Here is a 21,396-nt window from a genome sequence, read left to right on the forward strand (position 1 = left end):
AAGACCCCTCAGGATCTTGTGTTTCAATCAAGTCACCTCTTACTCTTCTAAACTCCAGCAGATACAAGCCTAGCCTGTCCAACCTTTCCTCATAAGACAACCCGCGCATTCCAGGTATTAGTCTGGTAAACCTTCTCTGAACTGCTTCCTTAAAAAAGGTGACCACTACTGTACACAGGACTCCAGATGTGGTCTCACTAGTGCTCTGTATAACTTAATAACCTCCCTACTTTTGTATTCATTTCCCCTGGCAATAAATGATAACATTCTATTAGTTTTCCTAATTACCTGCTGTACCTGCATACTAGCCTTTTGTGATTCATGCACTAGGACACCCAGGTCCCTCTAAATCAGCAACTGAGACAAACTGTTTTCATTGCTTTTGCAGTTTTTGTTCTCCCTGATCAACTCCACCTTCGCATTATCCCCTTCCTTCTCTTCACTCTCTACATAGCATCAAATTTTCTCGAACTCGGTCACACCCTCCTTCCACGCTGTATCATTCTGAGATCCCTGAAGGGGCCATTTGACCCATCGTACCCATGCTGGCTCTCTGAAAGATGTCATTAATCCAGCTCCTTTGCTCTGTCATTTACTCCAGCACACTGTTATCTTTGTGAGTGAAAGCTTTGCCGGCTTGTGGATTATTTTTGTACCATAATTAAATAGCAGCTGTAATGTTCTCAGTGCAGTAAATAAACCTTTAACAATACTATCATATGTACATTCTCGTGAAACAGCAAATTAGCAGTACCATTAATTCTGATTTAAAAACTTCAAAATTAGATTTTTTTTAAGCCCCCAAGTTATTCAGTGATCTTGATTACCGCAAGTTTTGTTTTAAGCATTCAAACTTAACAGTTTTGGGTGACTATCTTAGTGTTGTAAAGTTAACACATGGGCCTGGTTTCCATGTGTCCACTTTTAAAAGAAAGCAAGGACTTTCATTTCTATAGCACCCTTCTCAACCACATGGTGTCCCGAACCACTTGACAGCTGTTGAGATAGGAAACTCAGCCATCTGTTTGTGTGCAGCAAGGATCCGCAAACAGTAATAAGATAGTCCGTCCGTGATATTGGTTAAGGGATAAATGTGGAGAACTCCTTTGCTCTTCCAATAGCAGTTGTGGGAACTTCCTAGGTGAAAGACGGCACATTGGGCAGTGTGGTACGCCCTCAGTACTGCACTGAGAGCGTGGGGCTAGACTATGGTGTTTAGGTCTTCGAAGTCGGACTTGAATCCATGATCCACGACTTTCCAGCCATGGCTGTCACCTCCAAAACGAGAATAATACCAAAATGAAACGTACCATGTCCAGGTAGTGTGAATTTGTTGTGTTTAATTTTCATGCACTATACAGTGGTGTGGTTGGTAGCAGATGTTGAGGGCTGTCAGTCCTTGGGATATCTCCCCTGTTGCTTTGGGCGGTTCATCGCAGCGATGCAGAGTGTAGCCTTTACAGCGTTAGCTTGCTTCCAGCATTGTTTCTTATAACTTCACCTCACTGAATCTTTCCCTGCGTCGCTGTTGTTAGTTTGTGGATAAGCCTCCAATTGCCACTGCTGCAAAATTTGAAAACACAAAAGAAACCGGATTGAAATCGCACACAATACAGAAGGAGGTCATTCAGCCCATCGTACTTGTGCTGGCTATTGGAAAGAGCGACCCCATTAGCGCCACTGCCCCTGCTCGTTCCCCCATAGCCCCTGCAGATTTTTTTTCTGTTGAATTCCCATTTACAATTCCATATTGAACCTGCTCTAGACAAGAGATCCATTGTCACGGATGTTATTTGTGACCTTGATCAGAACTGTTGCGTTGCCATGGCAGGGGCTGAACCCTGATTGGAGGGTTGGCGTGGTGGAAAAGATGGTCATGGATGTAGGAGGCAGCGGCACAGTTGAGGAGTGAAGGGTTCAGGTTTAGTGCCAGAATGGGAGAGATTTAGTTCATCCCTTGACGAAAGCATTAGAAGATGGTGGTCAATGTCTCACTGGGCTAATAATCCAGAGGCTCAGGCGAAATAGTCTGGGACATGGGTTCAAATCCCACCATAGCATTCAATTAATTTATTTTTTTTAAAAATCCAGAATTGACATCAAGTCTCGGTAATGGCGACCTTGAGAATGCCATCATAATAAAAACAAAATGCTGCAGGTGCTGGAAATCTGAAATAAAAAACGGAAAGTACTGGAAATACCCAGCAGGTCCGTCAGCATCTGGTTGTAAAGGAGAGTCAACATTGGGCTCGACGTGAACTCTGTTTCTCTCTCTGCAGATGCTGTGGAGAGTGCTTAGTTTCATAAATAAAAGCCATGGATTGTCATTAAAAACCCATCTGGGTCACTAATGTCCTTCGGGGAAGGAAGTCGGCCGTCCTTACCCGGTCTGGCCTACGTGTGACTCCAGACCCACAGCCATGGGGTTCACTCTTAACTGCTCCGAAGGACAATAACTGCTGGCCTTGCCAGCGATGCCCACATCCATGAACGAATAAAAACAAATGACTGTGGGTTCAGACAGCGCCTGGTCAGTCTAGTTAATTGAAAGCGGTAGTAATATTGAAGGAAAATCTGTCCCCATCAAAGGGAGGGGAGAAGGAATTCATCAAAAAATGATCATTCTTACCAGTTCCCTCTGCATGGGCCAGTCTTTGAGAGTGATTCCTTCTTTCGCACTGTAATTTAATGATGAGGAGGGAGATGAGTTTAACCCATTATTTTTATTCAGTTACCGCTAGTCGCATGAAAGCATTGTTACTGTCAGGCGTCTCACTCATTGACTGCCCATAAGTCAATGGCACGAGCTGGGGCTGGGTCAAAACAATGAAGAAAACTTGTGCAACTTGGAATATGCACATCCGCTCAGGCAAATTGCAACCACAAGTCTGTTGTCGTATGTGGCTTTGATACTTCTGCTTGAACATCTCCAACCACTGTCAGAGGGGGGTCAGTGCCGAGGGAGTGCCGCACTGTCAGAGGGGGGTCAGTGCCGAGGGAGCGCCGCACTGTCAGAGGGGGGTCAGTGCCGAGGGAGCGCCGCACTGTCAGAGGGGGGTCAGTACCGAGGGAGTGCCGCACTGTCAGAGGGGGGTCAGTGCCGAGGGAGCACCGCACTGTCAGAGGGGGGTCAGTGCCGAGGGAGCACCGCACTGTCAGAGGGGGATCAGTGCCGAGGGAGCGCCGCACTGTCAGAGGGGGGTCAGTGCCGAGGGAGTGCCGCACTGTCAGAGGGGGGTCAGTGCCGAGGGAGCACCGCACTGTCAGAGGGGGGTCAGTGCCGAGGGAGCACCGCACTGTCAGAGGGGGATCAGTGCCGAGGGAGCGCCGCACTGTCAGAGGGGGGTCAGTGCCGAGGGAGTGCCGCACTGTCAGAGGGGGGTCAGTGCCGAGGGAGTGCCGCACTGTCAGAGGGGGATCAGTGCCGAGGGAGCGCCGCACTGTCAGAGGGGGGTCAGTGCCGAGGGAGCACCGCACTGTCAGAGGGGGGTCAGTGCCGAGGGAGCGCCGCACTGTCAGAGGGGGGTCAGTGCCGAGGGAGTGCTGCACTGTCAGAGGGGGGTCAGTGCCGAGGGAGTGCTGCACTGTCAGAGGGGGGTCAGTGCCGAGGGAGTGCTGCACTGTCAGAGGGGGGTCAGTGCCGAGGGAGTGCTGCACTGTCAGAGGGGGGTCAGTGCCGAGGGAGCACCGCACTGTCGGAGCGTCGGCGCCAAGGGAGCACCGCACTGTCAGAGGGTCAGCTCCGAGGGAGCGCCGCACTGTCGGAGGGTCAGTGCCGAGGGAGCGCCGCACTGTCGGAGGGTCGGCTCCGAGGGAGGGCCGCACTGTCAGAGGGTCGGCTCCGAGGGAGCGCCGCACTGTCGGAGGGTCGGCTCCGAGGGAGCGCTGCACTGTCAGAGGGTCGGCTCTGAGGGAGCGCCGCACTGTCGGAGGGTCGGCTCCGAGGGAGCGCCGCACTGTCGGAGGGGGGGTCAGTGCCGAGGGAGCACCGCACTGTCGGAGGGTCAGTGCCGAGGGAGCGCCGCACTGTCGGAGGGTCGGCTCCGAGGGAGCGCCGCACTGTCAGAGGGTCGGCTCCGAGGGAGCGCCGCACTGTCGGAGGGTCGGCTCCGAGGGAGCGCTGCACTGTCAGAGGGTCGGCTCTGAGGGAGCGCCGCACTGTCGGAGGGGGGGTCAGTGCCGAGGGAGCACCGCACTGTCGGAGGGGGTCAGTGCCGAGGGAGCGCTGCACTGTCAGAGGGTCGGCTCTGAGGGAGCGCCGCACTGTCGGAGGGGGGGTCAGTGCCGAGGGAGCACCGCACTGTCGGAGGGGGTCAGTGCCAAGGGAGCGCCGCACTGTCGGAGGGTCGGCTCTGAGGGAGCGCCGCACTGTCGGAGGGGGTCAGTGCCGAGGGAGTGCCGCACTCTCAGAGGTGCTGTATTTGATAGAAGCGCAGAGGAATTATCACTGGTGTCTCGAGCAATAATTATTCCTCAACCCGCATCACTAAAACTTATATCACGTTATTGCCACAGTTCCCTATATTACATCAGTGACTAAACTTCATTGGCTTTAAAGCACTTTGAGACATCCTGAAGTGGTGAAAGATGCCGTTGAAATGTAAGTCCTTTCCTTCAAATGCGGTTGACGAGCTACAATCTTCACTTCCCTCATATTCTGAAGCTGCTCTCGATTGTGCAGCAATATCGCCACCTGCTGCTCACTTACCTAAAGTGATGTTTTTCACTGAGCTTCCACTGGGATTCATCACAGCACACGTGAAGTTAGTCTTGAAATCTTCTGGTGTGACCTTGGTGAACTTCAGACGCTTCTGGATAAGCATTTTTCCGTTTTTAGCCAGGAATCTATTGGGGATGGAAGAGACAGGACACAGTGATTTCCAGTGGAAATACTGGCTGAGCAAGTGGCTACAGTTACTTCAAGATCAATTGGAATTTAGCAGATTAAGCACCGTTAATCCCAGAGAAGGATGCTCACCTGACTTGCTGCAACTCTCACTCCACTTGCAACGTTAAAAAAATAGCCATCGGCATCAGCCTCATGCACAACCCGCTGTGAGGACTCAGCCCCTTCCCTATCTCTGTAACCGCTCCTATATCCACAACACTCAGATCTCTGGGCTCCTCCAATTCTGCCCTCACAATTTTAATCACTCCACTATAGGCGGCCGTGCCTTCAGTTGCCGAGGCCCTAAGATCTTGAATTCCCTCCCTAAACCTCTCTATCTTTCTTTCCTCCTTTAAGATGCTCCTTAAAACCTACCACTTTGACCAAGCTTCTGGACACCTGCCCTATTATTATTCCCTTTTGTGGCTCAGTGTCTAATTCTGTCTGTTGACACTCCTGAAACTACCTTAACAGAGGCCCAACCCCTGGTGCAGACCCTGCCTCTCCCCAACCTCACCCCCCCAATCCCGGGGGTGCCATCCCCACCTTCTGCCCTGAAGGTTTATGGCACCAACCTACTCCTCAATACCTGATCCATGCCACCAATTATCCTGGGCCAGCCTAGGCATGGAGTTTCCAATGGGCCATTAGACAGTGGGTAAGGAAGAAGATGACTCAGGGATCACAGCCCTAGTCAGATCTTTGCACCACGTTGTATTTAACGTTTTAAACTTACACTTCCCTTCCTTCTTTCACTCTGCCGTCCTCAAACACATCCTCGATGAATTGTTGATTGGCTAACCAGTAAATAATTGTGGAGAATTTGTCGGAATAGCCAGTAGTTGCTTGGCAGGTCAACTCCAGTGACTTCCCTACAGGGAAACAAAGATTCAGTTTGTAAATGGCTGGGTGGTTTAGCCCCTATTCAGTGTGTAACATTCCTGCCCTGGAAGAATAGCTGTCCTGGTGCAGTTTGAAGGTATTCAGCTGTGTGGGTAGCTCAGTGGGTAGCACTTTGTCCCCAGAGCCAGAAGGTTGTGGATTCGACTCCCACTCCGTACTATTGAGTCCTATAGTCCAGGCTGACACTCCCGGCGCAGTACTGAGAGAGTGCAGCACTGTCAGCGGTGCCATCTTTCAGCTAAGACTTTTAAACCGAGGCCCCTTTTCTGGGCATAAAATAAATTTTGGCTGCTGTATTTACATGATAACAGGGGGCTATGCTTAAAAGGTGCAGTGAAACAGACACTACTGAGAGACCCAACTGCAATCTACAGAAAGCATTCTGAAGCCACCAGGGATGAGACATTTTTGCCATTTGAATAATGGAAATCGGCCTTTTTAAATAACTTTTCTCTGAAATTCGCCACCGACGTATGCGGTGTGGCCAGAGCCAGGAGGAGTGAGGGGCCTTGGTGAATTCCAACAGTGCATCTTGTAGATGGTACACACTGCTGCTACTGTGTGTCGGTGGTGGAGGGAGTGAATGTTTGTGGATGGGGTGCCAATCAAGTGGGCTGCTCTGTCCTGGATGATGTCAAGCTTCTTGAGTGTTGTGGGAGCTGCACTCATCCAGGCAAGTGGGGAGTATTCCATCACACTCCTGACTTGTGCCTTGTAGAAGGTGGACAGGCTTTGGGGAGTCAGGAGGTGAGTTACTCACTGCAGGATTCCTAGCCTCTGACCTGCTCTTGTAGCCACAGTATTTATATGGCTAGTCCAGTTCAGTTTCTGGTCAATGGTAACCCCCAGGATGTTGATAGTGGGGGATTCATTGATGGTAATGCCATTGAACGTCAATGGGCGATGGTTAGATTCTCTCTCGTTGGAGATGGACATTGCCTGACACTTGTGTGGCGTGAATGTTACTTGCCACTTGTCAGCCCAAGCCTGGATATTGTCCAGGTTTTGCTGCATTTGGACATGGACTACTTCAGTATTTGAGGAATCGCGAATGGTGCTGAACATTGTACAATCATCAGCGAACGTCCCCACTTCTTCCCTTATGATGGAAGGAAGATCATTGATGAAGCAGCTGAAGATGGTTGAGCCAAGGACACTACCCTGAGGAACTCCTGCAGTGCTGTCCTGGAGCTGAGATGATTGACCCCCAACAACCACAACCATCTTCCTTTGTGCTAGGTATGACTCCAATCAGCAGAGTTTTCCCACTGATTCGCATTGACTCCAGTTTTGCTAGGGCTCCTTGATGCCACAGTCTGTCAAATGCTGCCTTGATGTCAAGGGCAGTCACTCTCACCTCACCTCGGGAATTCAGCTCTTTTGTCCATGTTTGAACCAAGACTGTAATGAGGTCAGGAGCTGAGAGGCCCTGGCAGAACCCAAACTGGGTGTCAGTGAGCAGGTTATTACTAAGCAAGTGCCGATTGATAGCACTGTTGATGACCCCTTCCATTACTTTACTGATGATGGAGAGTAGACTGATTGGGCAGTAATTGGCCGGGTTGGATTTGTCCTGCATTTTGTGCACAGGACATACCTGGACAATTTTCCACATAGCCAGGTAGATGCCAGTGTTCTAGCTATCCTGGAAAAGCTTGGCTAGGGGCACGGCAAGTTCTGGAGCACAAGTCTTCAGTACTGTTGCTGGAATAATGTCTAATGCAGTGCAGCCTGCAGGATTTGGCAGGGTGGGCAGGTGGAGAAGAAATGCTGGTGAATAAGTGAGTGGGGATGGGGAGGGGTTGGGGAGAGGGGCTTCACTGTCTTCTGTCACCAGACAATCTTGAGAACTTGGCTGAAACCTCCATGAGTATATAAAATGATAATGTTTTTACAAAGTACTTTAAATACACAGATTTTCATATTTATATGGTGTGTGTAGTGAACTACAATACATTAACTTTAACTATTATGTACTGAACGTTACTATGCTGCTATATTGCTGTTTTGAATCCAATGGCATCTGTGAGGACCCTCCGACATTGCAGCACTCCCTCAGTACTGACCCTCTGACAGTGCAGCACTCCCTCAGTACTGACCCTCTGACAGTGCAGCACTCCCTCAGTACTGACCATCTGACAGTGCAGCACTCCCTCAGTACTGACCCTCTGACAGTGCAGTACTCCCTCAGTACTGACCCTCTGACAGTGCAGCACTCCCTCAGTACTGACCATCTGACAGTGCAGCACTCCCTCAGTACTGACCCTCTGACAGTGCAGCACTCCCTCAGTACTGACCCTCTGACAGTGCAGCACTCCCTCAGTACTGACCATCTGACAGTGCAGCACTCCCTCAGTACTGATCCTCTGACATTGCAGCATTCCCTCAGTACTGACCATCTGACAGTGCGGCACTCCCTCAATACTGACCCTCTGACAGTGCAGCACTCCCTGAATACTGACCCTCTGACAGTGCAGCACTCCCTCAGTACTGATCCTCCAACAGTGCAGCACTCCCTCAGTACTGACCCCCTAACAGTGCAGCACTCCCTCAGTACTGATCCTCTGACAGTGCAGCACTCCCTCAGTACTGATCCTCTGACAGTGCAGCACTCCCTCAGTACTGATCCTCTGACAGTGCAGCACTCCCTCAGTACTGACCCTCTGACAGTGCAGCACTCCCTCAGTACTGACCCTCTGACAGTGCAGCACTCCCTCAGTACTGACCCTCCAACAGTGCGGCATTCCCTCAGTACTGATCCTCTAACAGTGCAGCACTCCTTCAGTACTGACCCTCCGACAGTGCGGCACTCCCTCAGTACTGACCCTCTGACAGTGCAGCACTCCCTCAGTACTGACCCTCTGACAGTGCAGCACTCCCTCAGTACTGACCCTCTGACAGTGCAGCACTCCCTCAGTACTGACCCTCCGACAGTGCGGCACTCCCTCAGTACTGCACTGGGTGTGTCAGCCTGGGATCAAGTCTCTGGAGTGGGTATTGAACTTACAAACCTTCTTCCTGAGCAGTGGGAGGCCTTCCCACTGAACCTCAGCTGTTACTGGTTTATTTGAACACTTATAGTCTCCTACCCATGTCTGATTATTTTTTGCTCTCCCCATTTCCTTCCCAGGTTAACAGTTCTGCCACTGGTCGCAATATCCCAGTTAGCTCAGCACAGTCTGGGAATAAACCCAGAGCGTTTCTCTTACTCTGTCCAGCTCAATACTTGTGCCAGTGGTGCCATCAATTACAGCAGCGGTTCTCGTGCCAGTGATTCACGGGGCCAAAGACGAATGTACTTACCCGGCTCAGCGTTTATGGTCGTGCTAGCTGGTAGGGTGATTTTCGGAGCACCATACCTTCCAGAACCTGCAAGGACAGAAACAACTTACTTGGACATGGTCAATAGACAACATGGGGCCGAAAACTGCAAACACAGTCCATCCGCCGCCAATCGGTGCAACAAGAAGAGGCCATTCAGCCCATCGAGCCTGTGCTGCCATTCAATTAGATCACGGGTGATCAGGATCTTAACTCCATCCACCTGCCTTGCTTCCTACCTTTGCCATTGAACAGACCTCATTTTGAATTTTTCATTTGACCCCCAGGCCTCGGCAGCGTTTTGTGGAGAGTTCCAGATTTCCACTCCCCTTTGTGTGAACTGCACTGCAGGAATTCACCAAGGCTCCTTCGACAGCACCTTCCAAACCCACAACCTCTACCACCTAGAAGGACAAGGGCAGCAGATAGATGGGGACACCACCACCTGGAAGTTCCCCACCGAGTCACTCCCCATCCTGACTTGGAAATGTATCGGCCGTTCCTTCACTGTCACTGGGTCAAAATCCTGGAACTCCCTCCCTAACAGCACTGTGGGTGTACCTACACCGCCTGGACTGCAGCGGTTCAAGAAGGCAGCTCACCACCACCTTCTCAAGGGGCAATTAGGGATGGGCAATAAATGCTGGCCCAGCCAGAGAAGCCCACATCCCATGAATGAAAGAAGAAAAAGTTCTCCGAATCCATATGACCCTTCTTCAGAGCAGTCCATACAGACTCAAAACGCTAACCCTGCTTCTCTCTCCACAGAGGCCGCCAGACCTGCTGAGTTTTTCCAGCATTTTCTGTTTGTGCTTCAGATTTCCAGCAATCTGCAGTATTTCGCTTTCATCTGTCGATTGAGGGTTAAATATTAGCCCTAGGGAGAACTTCCCCTGCTCTTCTTCAGAATAGTGTCTTTCACATGAACCCAAGCAGGCAAATGGGACCACAGTTTAATGTCTCATCTGAAACGCAGCACCTCCAACAGTGCTGCACTCCCTCTGTACTGTACTGGAGTCTCAGCCTTGAGTTCTGTGCTCAAGGGCAAGGGTGGGACCAGAACCCAGAGCCTTGTGATTCAGAGGCCGGAGTGCTACCCACTGAGTCACCGTGTCTGTGAAGGGGGTGGTCCACGTGCTCTCCTGGGCTGGCTTCAGTCGACTGTTGGCAGGCTGGCGGGGAGGGGGAGGGAGGTCAGAGGGAGGAATTTCCCTGAGTGCTTTTCTCTCGTTATCACCGGGGCTTTTTTTTGCCTCTCCCAGGATCTGACATGCTTAGTTGAACACTGGGGAACTGAAGGAAAGGGAGATTGGGAGGGAATGTTAATCAGGATCCTCCGCCCCTTACAAATGCGGCGCTGGCTCAATGCAGCAGCTGGTCTTTTTTCTGCCATCAGTCTCGTATGTCCGGATGTAAATGTATTTTCCGTCCTCATTACTCTCCTCGCTGTAACTGACATCACATCTCAGTGGACTAAAGCAGCAATTCCCAAGTCTACCTGTCAACTGAGCAGCAGGTTTGTTACCCTGGGAGATTTCTCTCTCTCTCTCTCTCTCCCTGTAGTTACCTCGGTCTTTGGCTCCATCTGAAATATGAGCAGTGACATATCCATTCAGTAGCATCAACAAAGACATCACACTGGACCAGAGTATTTTCTGTCCTGGAATAAAAGAACAAAAAATATTTCAAGAAAATGGTCTGGAGTATAAATCTCTGACTTGTTCAATCTTAATTCCAATTAGCCACCTGTGACTCGGTTGTACACATTCTCATTTCTGATACACAAAGTTCGGGTGCCAGACCCACTCCAGGATTTGCCTGCAAAAAAATCTAGGCTGACCCTCCAGTGCATTACTGAGGGAGTGCTGCACTGTCGGAGGTTCAGTACTGAGGGAGTGCTGCACTGTCGGAGGGTCAGTACTGAGGGAGTGCTGCACTGTCGGAGGGTCAGTACTGAGGGAGTGCTGCACTGTCGGAGGGTCAGTACTGAGGGAGTGCTGCACTGTCGGAAGGTCAGTACTGAGGGAGTGCTGCACTGTCAGAGGGTCAGTACTGAGGGAGTGCTGCACTGTCGGAGGGTCAGTACTGAGGGAGTGTTGCACTGTTGGAGGGTCAGTACTGAGGGAGTGCCGCATTGTCAGGGGTGTCATCTTTTGGATCAGATGTTAAACCAAGGTCCCATCTGCCTGCACAGGTGGATGTAAAAGATCCTTTGGCTCTACAGTATTCTGAAGACGAGCAGGGGGAGTTTCTCCTAACACTGAGTACTCTGCTCATCCCCTTAAGGATGTTTCACCTACTGGAGCAGAAATTAAATAATAAAGCCTGGTGATTGTAGTTACACAGCATCTGACTGGCCCTCCCACCCTTTGCAGTGGAGAATTATCATTGAAACCCAGCTACTTTGCTCGAGCCAAGTCTAACCTCTGCAAATAAACAAGCAGAATATTCACAGAATGATAGACTGGGGAATCTGGGATTTCTCTCCTTAGAGAAGAGAAGTCTCAGAGAAGATTTAATAGAGGTCTTTAAAAACATGAAGGGGTTTGATAAATAAGGAGAAAACTTTCAATGGCTGAGGGTTGATCACCAGAGAACAGGATTAATGTGAAAACAGAAAACGCTGGGAAAACTCAGCAGGTCTGGCAGCCTCTGTGCAGAGAGAAACCAAGTTAGCATTTTAGGTCGACAACCTTTCATTAGAACTGCTCGGGCTGCCTGACTTGCTGAGCACGTCCAGCATTTTCTGTTTTTATTTCAGATGTCCAGCGTCTGCAGTAAGCTGCTTTTTGACAAGAATTAAAGTTGGTTGGCCGAAGGGTCAGAGGCAACATGCAGAAAACCTTCGTCTGGCAATGAACAGCTGGATTTGGGATGCATTTCCTGAAAGGGCGGTGGAAGGGAATTTAATGGAAACTATCCAAAAGGAATTGGGATAAATACTTGAAACGGGAAAAACATTGCAGGATTATGGAGCGGGGCAAGAATGGGGGCAACTGGATTGCTCAACAAATGAGCCTAGGCAAAGTTGATGGACTGGATGAGCTCCTTCTGTGCTATTTTATTCTATGAAGGAGGCCCTTTAGCCCATTCAGTCTGTGCCAGCTTTTTGCAAGATCTATTGAATTAGTCCCAATTCCCCGCTCCTTCACACATAGCCCTGCCAATTTACCCTATTCCAAGTACTCATCAAATTCTCTTTTGAAAGTTAGGATTGAATCTCCTTCCACCGTCCTTTCAGGCAGCGCCTTCCAGATCACAATAACTCAGAATCACACAGTGCGGAAGAGGCTCTTCGGCCCATCGAGTCTGCACCGACACGTGAGAAACACCTGACCTACCTACCTAATCCCATTTACCAGCACTTGGCCCATAGCCTTGAATGTTATGACGTGCCAAGTACTCATCCAGGTACTTTTTAAAGGATGTGAGGCAACCCGCCTCCACCACCCTCCCAGGCAGCGCATTCCAGACCGTCACCACCCTCTGGGTAAAAAAAGTTTTTCCTCACATCCCCCCTAAACCTCCTGCCCCTCACCTTGAACTAATGTCCCGTCATGACTGACCCTTCAACTAAGGGGAACAGCTGCTCCCTATCCACCCTGTCCATGCCCCTCATAATCTTGTACACCTCGATCAGGTCACCCCTCAGTCTTCTCTGCTCCAATGAAAACAACTCAAGCCTATCCAACCTCTCTTCATAACTTAAATGTTTCATCCCAGGCAACATCCTGGTGAATCTCCTCTGCACCCCCTCCAGTGCAATCACATCCTTCCTATAATGTGGTGACCAGAACTGCACACAGTACTCCAGCTGTGGCCTCACCAAGGTTCTATACAACTCCAACATGACCTCCCTACTTATGTAATCTATACTTTGATTGATAAAGGCAAGTGTCCCATATGCCTTTTTCACCACCCCACGAACATGCCCCTCTGCCTTCAGAGAGCTATGGACACACACGCCAAGGTCCCTTTGTTCCTCAGAACTTCCTAGTGTCATGCCATTCATTGAATACATCCTTGTCAAATTACTCCTTCCAAAGTGTATCACCTCACACTTTTCAGGGTTAAATTCCATCTGCCACTTATCTGCCCATTTGACCATCCCGTCTATATCTTCCTGTAGCTCAAGACACTCAACCTCACTGTTAACCACCTGGCCAATCTTTGTGTCATCCAAAAACTTACTAATCCTACCCCCCACATAGTCATCTATGTCGTTTATATAAATGGCAAATAATAGGGGACCCAGCACAGATCCCTGTGGTACGCCACTGGACACTGGCTTCCAGTCACTAAAGCATCTTTCTGTCATCGCCCTCTGCCTCCTACAACTAAGCCAATTTTGAATCCACCTCATCAAATTACCTTGTATCCCATGTGCATTTGCCTTCTTTATAAGTCTCCCATGTGGGACCTTGTCAAAGGCTTTGCTGAAATCCATATAAACTACATCAACTGCACTATCCTCATCTACACACCTGGACACCTCCTCAAAAAATTCAATCAAATTTGTTAGGCATGACCTCCGTATGACAAAGCCATGCTGACTATCCCTGATCAAATCTTGCCTCTCCAAGTGGAGATAGATTCTCTCCTTCAGAATTTTCTCCAATAGTTTCCCTACCACTGATGTGAGACTCACTGGCCTGTCATTCCCTGGCTTATCTCTACAACCCTTCTTAAATAGCGGAACCACATTAGCTGTTCTCCTGTCCTCTGGCACCTCCCCTGAGGCCAGAGAGGAATTAAAAATTTGGGTCAGAGCCCCTGCGATCTCCTCCCTTGCCTCCCTCAGCAGTCTGGGACACAAATCATCCAGACCTGGAGATTTGTCCACTTTTAAGCCTGCCAACACCTCCAATACCTTGTCGCTCCCTATATCAATTTGCTCAAGAACCTCGCAGTCTCTCTCCCCGAGTTTGATACCTTCATCCTCATTCTCTTGGGTGAAGACGGATGTGAAGTATTCATTCAACACACTACCAATGTCCTCTGGCTCCACCCATAGATTGCCCCCTTGGTCCCGAATGGGCCCTACTCTTTCCCTGGTTATCCTCTTCCCATTGATATAATTATAGAATATCTTGGGATTTTCCCTACTTTTACCAGCCAGAACTTTCTCATATCCCCTCTTTGCTCTCCTAATTGCTTTCTTAAGCTCCACACTGCACTTTCTGTACTCCACTAATGCCTCTGCTGATTTGCTTCCCTTGTACCTGCTAAAAGCCTCTCTTTTCCTTCTCATCGTAACCTGAATATCTCTGGTCATCCATGGTTCTCTGGGCTTGTTACTCCTTCCTGTCACCCTAGAGGGAACATGTTGAGTCTGTACCCTCCCCATTTCCTTTTTGAACACCCCCCACTGCTCCTCTGTAGATTTCCCCACAAGTAGCTGTTCCCAGTCTACCTTGGCCAGATCCTGCCTTATTTTACTAAAATCCACTCTCCCCCAGTCCAAAACATTTTTTTACAACTTGTCTATTTCCTTGTCCATAACAAACTTAAACTGTACCATGTTGTGGTCGCTATCACTAAAATGCTCCCCCACCACCACCTCAGCCACCTGTCCGGCTTCACTCCCCAGAATTAGGTCCAGCACTGCGCCTCCCTTGTTGGACCCTCTACATATTGACCTAAAAAGTTCTCCTGTACACATTTCAAGGAATCCACTCCATCCAAGCCCTTAACACTATGTCTATCCCAATTAATGTTGGGAAAGTTGAAATCACCTAATATAATTACCCTATTGTTATTGTTTTTACACACCTCCGCTAATTGTGCACATATTTGCTCCTCAATTTCCCACTGACTATCTGGGGGTCTATAATAAACACCTAACAATGTGGCTGCCCCTTTTTTGTTCCTAAGCTCTACCCACAAAGCTTTATTCGATGCCCCCTCCAAGATATCATCTCTCCTTACTGCAGTAACTGACTCCTTAACTAATAATACAACGCCTCCTCCTCTTTTACCCCCTCCCTGTCTCGCCTGAAGATTCTATATCCCGGAATGTTGAGCTGCCAATCCTGCCCTTCCCTCAACCACGTCTCATATCACAATTCCACGTGTCAATCCTCACCCTTAACTCATCCGTTTTACATGTAATACTCCTGGCATTAAAGTAGAGGCCATCCAGCCTTGCCTTACTTCCTTGAAGCTTATTGCAGCTGTACTCCCTCTGACTTGATTGTTTTACTGTATCATGATGTGTCCCTATTCTGCTAACATTCTGTGTCCCCTCCCCCTGCTGAATTAGTTTAAACTCCTCCCAACAGCTCTAGAAAACCCGCCCGCAAGGATGTTAGTCCTGCTCTGGTTCAGATGTAGACTGTCCCGCTTGTACAGGTCCCACCTTCCCCAGAAACGGTCCCAGTGATCCAGGAGTGTAAAATCCTCCCTCCTGCACCAACTCTTAAGCTACGTATTCATCTGCGCCATTCTCCTATTTCTGAGCTCGCTAGCACATGGCACTGGGAGTAATCCAGAGATTACAACCCGGGAAGTCTTGCTTTTCAGTCTACTGCCTAACTCCCTGAATTCTTGATGCAAGACCTCATCCCTCTTTCTACCTATGTCATTGGTACCAACATGTACCATGCCCTCTGCCTTATCACCCTCCCCCTTCAGGATGCCCTGCAGCCGTTCAGTGACATCCTGTACCCTGGCACCAGGGAGGCAACATACCATCCTGGAGTCACATTGATGGCCACAGTAGCGCCTATCTGTTCCCCTGACTATAGAATCCCCTATTACTATTGCTCTTCCTCCCCTCCTGTACAGACAGGCTGCTTATGGTGTCAGAAGCTTGGCTCTGACTGCACTCCCTGGAGGAACCAACGCCCTCATCAGCCTCCAAAATGGAATACCGATTTGCGAGCGGGACCCCAGGGGACTCCTGAACTACCTGCCTGTTTCTCTTGGACTGCCTGGTGGTCACCCATTCCCTTCCTTCCTCAAGTCCCTTCAGCTGCGGTGTGACCACCTCTCTAAACATGCTATCAGCGATGCTCTCAGACTCGCGGATGCTCCACAGTTTTCCCAGCTCTGAAACCCAAGCTTCCAGGAGCTGCAGCTGTACACACTTCCTGCACACATGCTGGTCCCGGGCACTGGAAACATTCCCGGCTTCCCACATGGAGCACGAGGAGCACACCACAGCTTTGAGCTCTCCTGCCATGACTTATCCTTTTAAATTAAACCTTTTAAATCAATTACTCTAGGGCCCTTCTCTCCTGATCCGTGTTACTACAGAATATACAAACTATAAACCACAAAAAAACCTTAAACTATAAGTGATGAAAGTAGTAAATACTTACCTGACCTTACCCACTACTACAGTAGCCTCTACTGCTGAGGCAGGACAAGTCGACTCTCTGAAGATTTAAGAAGTTGGATAGCAAAGAAAGAAATGCAAAGAGCACCTCTTCTCCTATGCACTGAATTCCCACTGTGCACCAAATTGCCAATACCCACACTCACTCTGGCTGTGTCTCACTCAGGATGAGCTCTCTCCCCTATTCGTGTGCAATCACACTGTAGTCCTCGCTGCATTAAAAAAAATTCTCATCTCCCACCTGGTTCTTTTGCCAATTACCTCAAATCTGTATCCTCTGGTTACCGACCCTCCTGCCACTGGAAACACTTTATAGCATTTGTCCCATCAAAACACTTCCTAATTTAGATAGAGTAAATGATGATAAACAGTTTGTAGTGGCACGAGAGTCATTAACCAGAACTTGTCCACGTTAATTTATAAACTTGATTATCTTTTAATGTATCCGCGTTTTCTATCACTTTTATCCTAAAGAGAGAAAAGTGCAAATTCTCACCGATCTGGTGGTTCCTGAAGGTTTTGGTTGTCATCAGCAGTCTCTCTGTGGCAGGTTTGAGTTACAGAGCTTTGTACTGTCAATGTTGCATCCGTGTCAGCTATCTGTTTATAGTTTCAGAAAACCACTTCCCTTTCGCGTGTGGAGAACCACATGACTTGCGTATGTTGCTTTGTTTTCGTTTGTTTATTTTCTCTTTGCCTCGTTGCTTGGAATGTGACATGTCATTGGACGGATTGTGGTGGTGACTCACTGCTCTGTCACTGTCAACAGGTAATTGTATCAGTCATTGACCTTGGTCTACATCCACATTCTGATCCCATTTTCCTCATTTCCAATCCACGATTCAGTCCACTTCCCAGTTCTGATTCTACGGTTGAGCGGGATTCTACCCTTGGCTGACATGTGCTTCCCAACTCTGCAACAATCCAGGAACCCTGGCTGGATTCTCCCCTCCCAACCTCTGGCCACTGAGCTCACCTGTAGCTGCCATACGTCCACCCGGCTACGATCAACTAATTCAATACTGACAGAATCTGAGGTCTTCCTGAGATATTGGGAGAAGCAACCACGCACTTGGTCAAAGAGGTGGGTTTTAAGGAGTGAATTACATATGAACAACGTACGAATTAGGAGTAGGCCATTCGGCCTCTTGAGCTTGCTCCACCATTCAATAAGATCATGGCTGATCCGATCATGGCCTCAGCTCCACATTCCACCTCCTCCCGCTAAACTTTGACTCCCTTGTTAGTCAAAAATTCATCCACCTCTGCCTTAAAATATTCAATGACCCTGCCTCTACCACTCTCTGGGGAAGAGAGTTCCAAAGACTCGTGGCCCTCTGAGAGAAAACATTTCTCCTCATCCCCGTCTTAAATAGGGGGGCCTCTTATTTTTAAACTGTGTCCCCTAGCTCTGGTTTCTCCCACTTAAAAGACTTAGAGAGAGAGAGGGGGGGGAGGTTTAGGGAGGGAATTCCTGAGCATAGGGTCTAGGCGACCAAAGGCACAGCTGCCAAAGGTGGAGCAAATAAAACTGGGGATGTACAAGATGCTTAAATTAGAGGGGCACAGAGACCTCAGAGGGTTGTGGGGTTGGAGGAGATTACAGAAATAGGGAGTGGGGGGTAGCGAGGCCATGGAAGGATTTGGAAATAAGGATGAGAATTTTTAAACTGAGGATAGACATTATCTGTTGGAAATTCTTATACACTGTGGTAGATCGTTTAAAATTAGATTAGGTTAGGAAGAATGAGGCTTCGGACAAACAAGTTAGTAAGCCTAGAACTCGAGGTCAGGAAGTTAATCTCATCTGGTGGGTTGGGGATGTCAAGGGTCTCTGAGTGAGTGGTCAGCACTTTATATGTGGATTCACCACAAACAATCTACCAGCAGAGAATTGATTGAGTTCCTAGGGAAGGCTGATTTGCTGCTTGCAATTAGTTGGTGGATAATGTACCTCATGGTCACTGTGATCAAAAACTCATGCTGATCGATTCCAGAGGAATTCACCTTTCCCACTCATAGAGTCATAGAGTCATAGAGTTATACAGCACATGAACAGGCCCTTTGGCCCATCGTGTCTGTGCCGGCCATCAAGCACCTGTCTATTCTAATCCCATTTTCCAGCACTTGGCCCATTGCCCTGTATGCTGAGGCGTTTCAAGTGCTCACCTAAATACTTCTTAAATGTTGTGAGGGTTCCTGCCTCCAACACCCCCTCAGGCAGCAAGTTTCAGATTCCAACCACCCTTTGGGTGAAAAAAAGTTTTCTTTAAATCCCCTTTAAACCTGCTGCCCCTTACCTTAAATCTATGCCCCCTGGTTATTGATCCCTCCACCAAGGGGAAAAGTTTCTTCCTATCTATGCCCCTCATAATTTTGTATACCTCTATCAGGTCCCCCCTCAGCCTTCTCTGCTCTAAGGAAAACAACCCCAGCCTATCCAGTCTCTCTTCATAGCTGAAACTCTCCAGCCCAGGCTACATCCTGGCGAATCTCCTCTGCACCCTCTCCAGTGCAATCATTCTATTTTTAAAAAAATCTCATCCTTATTTCCAAATCCCTCCATGGCCTCACCCTCCCCCCCTCCCTATTTCTGTAATCTCCCTCAACCCCACAACCCTCCGAGGTATCTGTGCCCCTCTAATTTCAGCTTCTTGTACATCCCCAGTTTTATTTGCTCCACCTTTGGCAGCTGTGCCTTTGGTCGCCTATAGGATGACCTTGCCTCCACCTTCCTACATCCTCCCTATAGTGTGACGACCAGAACTGCACACAGTACTCCAGCTGTGGCCTCACTAGCATTTTATACAGCTCCAACATAACCTCCCTGCTCTTATATTCTATACCTCAGCTAATAAAGGCAAGTGTCCCATATGCCTTCTTAACCATCTGATCTACCTGTCCTGCCTTCAGAGATCTATGGACATGTACACCAAGGTCCCTCTGGTCCTCTGAATTGGCCCTATTCACCCGTCACCCCCTGTGCCCTCTGACTGACATTGGCACCCAGTCCTGCAACACCTCGATTTTAAAATTCTCATCCTTGCTTTCAAATCCCTTCGTGGCCTCGCCCCCACCCCACCCCCCTCACAATCTCTGTAACCTTCTCCAGCTTTGAGATCTCTGTGCCCCTTTAATTCTGGCCTCTTGAGCATCCTCGATTTTAATCACTCCACCATTGGTGGCCGTCCCTTCAGCTGCCTGGGCCCCAAGCTCTGGAATTCCCCCCCCCTGCTAAACCTCTCCACCTCTCTACCACACTTTCCTCCTTTAGGTTGTTCCTTTAAAACAAACCTCTTTGACCAAACTTTTGATCACCTGCCCTAATATCTCCTTATGAGGCTCAGGGTCACCTTGGGATGTTTTGCTCTGTTGAAGGTGCTATATAAATGCCAGTTGCTGTTGTTGTTGTGGGCTTTCTGTATCTGTTTTTTGACTCTTCCCGGAGATTATATAACAGTTGGTGGCTGGGGAACATTGAGGGCTGTGACACTGAGTGATTGATCCAGCAGGCTTCGCTAATCAGTTGTGTTTTTTTTCTCCATCTCTTTCACATGTTCAGGAATAAACATGTTGGTGTTTGATTTAACACTTTAATGAGTTAATTACAAAGTTAGTATGTATTGTTAGGGCACCAGGGGGAGCTTTACTCCGTATCTAACCCTGTGCTGTACCTGTCCTGGAAGTGAAAATGTGGAGCAAGGTTAATGCTGCCTCTGGCTGCTTGAAAGTGTACTATTCCCCGCACTAATTCACTTTAATGAACAAATTCACAGCGATTTGTGCTCTTTCCACAAGTGGGAAGTTAGAGTTTTTATCAAACGTTTCTGCCTGAGCTGATCAGTGTAGCAGCTGATGTCTGGTGACAGAGGATGAAGCTTTATCCTTCCTACAGTTTGTTTCTCAAGTTTACAAGACATTTTTTTACCCACATGTATAGGGACAGCAGCAGGGTGGGTTGATTGATTTCATAAAAACAAAAAGCTAAAAGCTACTGCGGATGCTGGAAATCCAAAACAAAAACAGAATTACCTGGAAAAACTCAGCAGGTCTGGCAGCATCGGTGGAGAAGAAATCAGTCAACGTTTCAAGTCTTCATGACCCTTGGGTCATGAAGACTTGAAACGTTGACTGATTTCTTCTCCACCGATGCTGCCAGACCTGCTGAGTTTTTCCAGGTAATTCTGTTTTTGATTGATTTCTTCATCAGTCTTTTGAGGCAGCAAAGCCCCCTTAGGCCCAAAGCGAGGAGAGGAGAGCAAAAAAAACCACCAAGGGGAAAATTTTAGCAGATGAATTAATTCATTTTAATTCAGTAACAGGATGTGGGCTGTACCTGCCCACGGGTGTTATTAGCAAGAAGTTCACACCTCAAATTCTTGTTGAGCTAAAAAAAAATACACCAGCTGACTCCAGACTGTCACCCTCCACCGACGACATTCCCACTCATTTTCAGGTTTGGAGGCTCCTGTGTCTGGTCCCACTCCTCATCCCACGGCCCCCACATCATTTCATTCTCAATTCTTGCTGCTGGCGTTCCATTATTGAGAGTAGACCTTTTCTCTCGGGCCTGGCAACAATGAAGTATTTTTTGAAGTGTGACCATTGACAATGTAGGAAATTCAGCAGGTAGTTTGCACAAAACGACGTCTCACAAAGAGCAATGTGATAACCTGTTTTTAATGATGTTGCTAGAGGGATAAATGGTGGCCTCAGGACACAGGGGCAAACCCTCCTTTTACCTGAGAGACCCTCAGTTTGACGTCTCATCTGAAAGACAGCATCTCTGACAGTGCAATGCTCCCTCAATGCTGACCCATCAAGAGCACGGTGTTCCCTCGGCACTGACCCTCCGACAGCACGGCGCTCCCTCAGCACTGACCCTCCGACAGCGCAGCACTCCCTCGGCACTGACCCTCCGACAGCGCAGTGCTCCCTCGGCACT

The 21,396-nt window shown here is 48.8% G+C and overlaps 1 protein-coding gene across 2 annotated transcripts in view; it reads right to left on the reverse strand.

Moving 5' to 3' along the window:
• Positions 1-1,321: 1,321 nt before the first annotated feature.
• LOC144676135 (interleukin-1 receptor type 2-like) overlaps positions 1,322-21,396 on the reverse strand; it is a 31,454-nt gene continuing 11,379 nt past the window's right edge. Inside the window, exons 2-8 of one of the 2 annotated variants that reach the window (XM_078536645.1) lie at positions 16,948-17,210; positions 10,680-10,772; positions 9,095-9,160; positions 5,625-5,760; positions 4,709-4,845; positions 2,630-2,678; positions 1,322-1,563 (exon numbers count right to left, since the gene is read on the reverse strand). In XM_078536645.1, coding sequence (XP_078392771.1) covers positions 1,503-1,563; positions 2,630-2,678; positions 4,709-4,845; positions 5,625-5,760; positions 9,095-9,160; positions 10,680-10,772; positions 16,948-16,981 — 576 coding nt within the window. In that variant the 5' untranslated portion in view covers positions 16,982-17,210 and the 3' untranslated portion in view covers positions 1,322-1,502. Of the gene's footprint in view, positions 1,564-2,629; positions 2,679-4,708; positions 4,846-5,624; positions 5,761-9,094; positions 9,161-10,679; positions 10,773-16,947; positions 17,211-21,396 lie in introns of those variants that run through there. The other variant, XM_078536646.1, reaches the window with a different exon arrangement.

The sequence above is a fragment of the Cetorhinus maximus genome, unplaced genomic scaffold, assembly GCF_964194155.1.
Source record: "Cetorhinus maximus unplaced genomic scaffold, sCetMax3.hap1.1 HAP1_SCAFFOLD_1387, whole genome shotgun sequence".
Classification (NCBI taxonomy): Eukaryota; Metazoa; Chordata; class Chondrichthyes; order Lamniformes; family Cetorhinidae; genus Cetorhinus; species Cetorhinus maximus.